At 41.9% G+C, this 4,088-nt stretch overlaps 1 protein-coding gene across 1 annotated transcript in view; it reads right to left on the bottom strand.

Moving 5' to 3' along the window:
* The window catches only part of LOC103592481 (hydrocephalus-inducing protein homolog), a 66,508-nt gene that overhangs the window by 13,764 nt on the left and 48,656 nt on the right, over positions 1 to 4,088 (bottom strand). The window contains exons 13-14 of the mRNA XM_008575222.1: positions 2,728 to 2,887; positions 2,452 to 2,624 (exon numbers count right to left, since the gene is read on the bottom strand). Coding sequence (XP_008573444.1) covers positions 2,452 to 2,624; positions 2,728 to 2,887 — 333 coding nt within the window. The remainder of the gene's footprint in view (positions 1 to 2,451; positions 2,625 to 2,727; positions 2,888 to 4,088) is intronic.

The following is a 4,088-nucleotide window of genomic DNA, read 5'->3' as shown; positions in this document are numbered from 1 at the left end:
ACAGAAAACAAACTGAAACAGAAGCCCTGTTATACATTAACAATTTTAAAGAACATCAATCGTACAAGAAAAAGACTTAAGAACCAAATATGTTTACAGATACTAAATGTAACAGTGAATGGTCAGGAGACCCTCACAGGGCTTTGCGGTGGTACTCAGCAGAAGCCACTTTGTAATCAGTGGCAGTAAAGAGAGAGGCGGAATTCTTTGCCAGATATTTTAAGAAATCATGCAAATAGCCCAACAATAATGCAAGGCTCTTCTCATCAAGGGGCGTATATGCCAACATTGCTCCAATTCTTACAAATAATCTCAGTAGGTGTGGCGCTCCATAAACCTGGGACATTGGTGCATCAGGGTGAGCCAAGAGGATTTCAGCATACTGGGGCCTCTCAAATTTTGGTGTGGTTTTCTTTCTTGGCTATTAACGTATCATGTAAAATAGATGGAGTTGGTATTATTAACCACAAGTGACCTATAATGAAACGGAAGCTTAAAGAGGTTAATAGGTGGCCTTAAGCTCACAGATTTAGGTGCAAGACTTGGGCTATAACTGTATTGAATAAGCTTAAGGATTTCTAAGCTTCTTGGAACTGTAAGTTTATGTGGTTTCACCCAATTTGGGAAAGTTTCATTCACTCTTCAAATACTTTTTCTGCCCCGTTCTCTCTCTCTTGTCCTTCTGGTACTCCAATGTATCTTCAAGCTCATTGATCCTTTTTTTGTTGCCTCCAATCAGCTGATTAGTTTATTCTGTTAACTTTTTCTTTCAGGTATTGTACTTTTCAATTCTAAAATATTCACTTAGTGTTTTTTTTTATAGTTTCCATTTTTCTTATGAGATTCTCAGTCTATTCATTTATCCTGACCATATGTTTTATTATGGGCTTAAGCATATTTAAAATAGATGATTTAATGTCCTTGTGTCTGCTAATTCCAAAATTTTGGTCAACTTGGGGTGAATTTCTCAACAATGTGATTACTCAACATTAATTTGCCTAAGATGGTTTGGATTGCATTATGTAATTGATGGTTTTTAGTTGTCTGCTTGATTGTTTTCCTCACCAGACTGCAAACTTCTCAGGGGCTGGAATGGTCCCCTCAACCTTGTGTGACCCAGCAGGTACACAGTAAATACCCACAGAATAGGGTTGAATCAAAGCCAGGTATCTCTGATCTTATGCAGAAAAAGCAACTTTCTCTTTCCTGCCTCCTAGCTTGAAGCAGATGTCCTAAACTGCCCATCTGTCCTATCTGCTTGCCTTTCTCTTAAAGCTTTGCTCTCAGTTAGCAGCCAAGCACTCCTGCCAAATGTAAACTTTTAAGCTTTAAACAGGCAACATGCCTTTAAAAAGGAGTTCTGCAATTTGAAAAGCTAGAATCATTAACAGTGGATTTCCAGACAAGACAGTGAACCAGGCTGGCCAGGTGGCTGGCAGACAATTAACTCAGAGCTAGTATCACTAAGATTGTCATTTGGTTTCTGAATATGAATGTATTTTTTTTGACCGGTAAGGGGATCACAACCTTCGGCATGGTGTTGTCTGTACCACGCTCAGCCAGTGAGCACACTGGCCATCCCTATATAGGATCCGAACCCGTGGCCTCGGCACTGCTAGCGCTGCACTCTCCCGAGTGAGCCGAGGGGCCAGCCCAGAATCATACTTTTAAATATGCAGAAACCGAGGTAGTCAGCTGCATTTACCTGACAATAATTTGTTACTTTGGTAGAATGAGTTTCACTTTTAAATGTGAAACAGGTGACCTATGAGGAAATTGAAGCTTAGAGAAATTTATTAATAGCCCCAAAGTCACAGATGTAGTGGCAAGACAGGGTTCTATAACTCAGAACACCTGCTTGACAGTCATAGTTATCTCTAATATGGACCTTTCTACGGAGGTCAGAAAAAGCACTTCTGGTTACTTCAATTATTACTTAGTTCACTTATCAGTATTTATCAGGGAATGGAGTCTGTTGGTGATGATCAAGGAATGCAGGATACATATCACAGCAATATTCTCTTCCAGTAGCCCCAGAAATAAACAGTTTCTACTTAGAATAGTTCCAATGAATGAATATGTAAGCTCTAGTTTTGGTCAAATGTTCTCTGTACTCTTAATTTCTAGAGCAAAGACTCTAAACCTTTAGGCTAATGAACCACTTTGAGAATCTGAAGAAAGCTAGAGAAAAGTGCAAATATGCACATACTTTGGCAGTTGATCTTAGGGTGGGGTCCACAATCCTACTGAAGCCTACACACTGAACCCAAGTTAACAACCTATTAACTAAATAGGGTTACCCATCATCCTGGTTTGCACAGGACCAGGATGCAGAACTTCCCATACTAAACCCAAGAAAGTTCAGAATAAATCAGGATGAGCTGGCCACCTAGAACTAAATGTTCTTTAAATTCCATTCCAGTGCTGGCATCATCCATCTAGAGCTCTGACCTGTGCAGCAGGAGCCGGTCAAAATGTAATTGCTTGGGTTCCAGCTCTAGTTCTGGGCGGATCCCCTGGCAGCTTAATCTGAAGATGGCTGGCTCTGGGTTCTCCTTGATGCAGCAGACAATGCTGTCTTCAAAGACACCAACTGCAGTAGGGTAGGCCCATACGTTTAGCATCTGATGGAAGAGTCAAAAGAAAGTACATTTACCCTAAGGATGCCAAGGCCTCAAATTTGCCAAGAAAGCCTTGCCCTGGTGACTTGTTTCCATGTGACTATACCTGCTTCTCATTGGGTTTCAGAATCATGTTGGTGGGCTCCAGGAAGTAGGTGGTTGCTTTGAAATCATTCTGAAAACAGAAGAATGCCTCCACCACCAGCGGGGAATTGTTCAGGATTGTCAGTGTCTCCATGTTGCCTGGGAACAGGGATGACTTGTACCTGAAAATGAACAAGCATGAGGATGTGATTGTGATGACTGAATGAGAATTCAGGTGGAAAAGGAGACTGTGCAGTGCAAAGCAATTCAAAAGGACAGTGTGGTTCCACTGAGGCAGTGGTGTGTTGGCTAAGAACATGGGACTCACAATTGTGCAGACTTGCCTCTGAGAATACTACACTGGAAGATGAACCCTCTAAGTCTTGGTCTCCTTATTCCTAACAAGGGATGATAGTACCTCTTAGGATTTTTGAGTATTAAATGTGACCATGTACCTGAAACTCTTAGGACAGCTGCAGATATCAAATGCCCATGAATGGTAGTTATTATTACCACAAAGAATTCTGAGAAATACGCAGAGCTATCCTTCCATGTGCTTATACCCCCAGGAGAGATTATCATTTGAGTAACTTGTTACTTCACATCTGTTTTAGAGATGACCTTATTCATCTCCTTCTTCCCTACCCTCACAGAATGTTACTGTTTTGGGGCCGGCCCCGTGGCTCACTCGGGAGAGTGCGGCACTGGGAGCGCTGAGGCCGCGGGTTCGGATCTTATATAGGGATGGCCGGTGCGCTCACTGGTTGAGCGTGGTGCAGACCACACTGTGCTGAGGGTTGCAATCCCCTTACCGGTCCAAAAAGAGAATGTTACCGTTTTGGCATGGTTTTATTCGACCTTTGCTATGAGTTAAATGTGTTCCCCAAAATGTTCATGTATTGGAAACTTAATCCCTGCTGTAATAGTGCTAAGAGGGTGGGAAACCCTATGAAGAGAATGTTACCGTTTTGGCATGGTTTTATTCGACCTTTGCTATGAGTTAAATGTGTTCCCCAAAGTGTTCATGTATTGGAAACTTAATCCCTGCTGTAATAGTGCTAAGAGGGTGGGAAACCCTATGATGGTAATTGAAAGGTAATGCCTTTAGGAGGTTATTAGATTTTAAGGAGTGTACCCTTGTGAATGGATTAATCAATCCATTGATGGCTCAATAAGTGGTCATGGGCATGGTTCTGATGGCTTTATAAGGAGACTGAGTGAGCAGTTTAGCTCTCTCTTGCTCAACCATCCACCATGAGTGACACCCTGTGAACAAGACCCTACCAGATGACCCCCCTGGACTGTGGACTTAGCCTCTGAACTGTAAGAAATGAATTTTCATTTCACGTATTTTGTTATAAGCAATAGAGAGACTAATACAGC

Source organism: Galeopterus variegatus, unplaced genomic scaffold, assembly GCF_000696425.1.
Source record: "Galeopterus variegatus unplaced genomic scaffold, G_variegatus-3.0.2 Scaffold1157, whole genome shotgun sequence".
Taxonomy (NCBI): Eukaryota; Metazoa; Chordata; class Mammalia; order Dermoptera; family Cynocephalidae; genus Galeopterus; species Galeopterus variegatus.
This window is presented reverse-complemented; position numbering and strand designations above follow the sequence as displayed.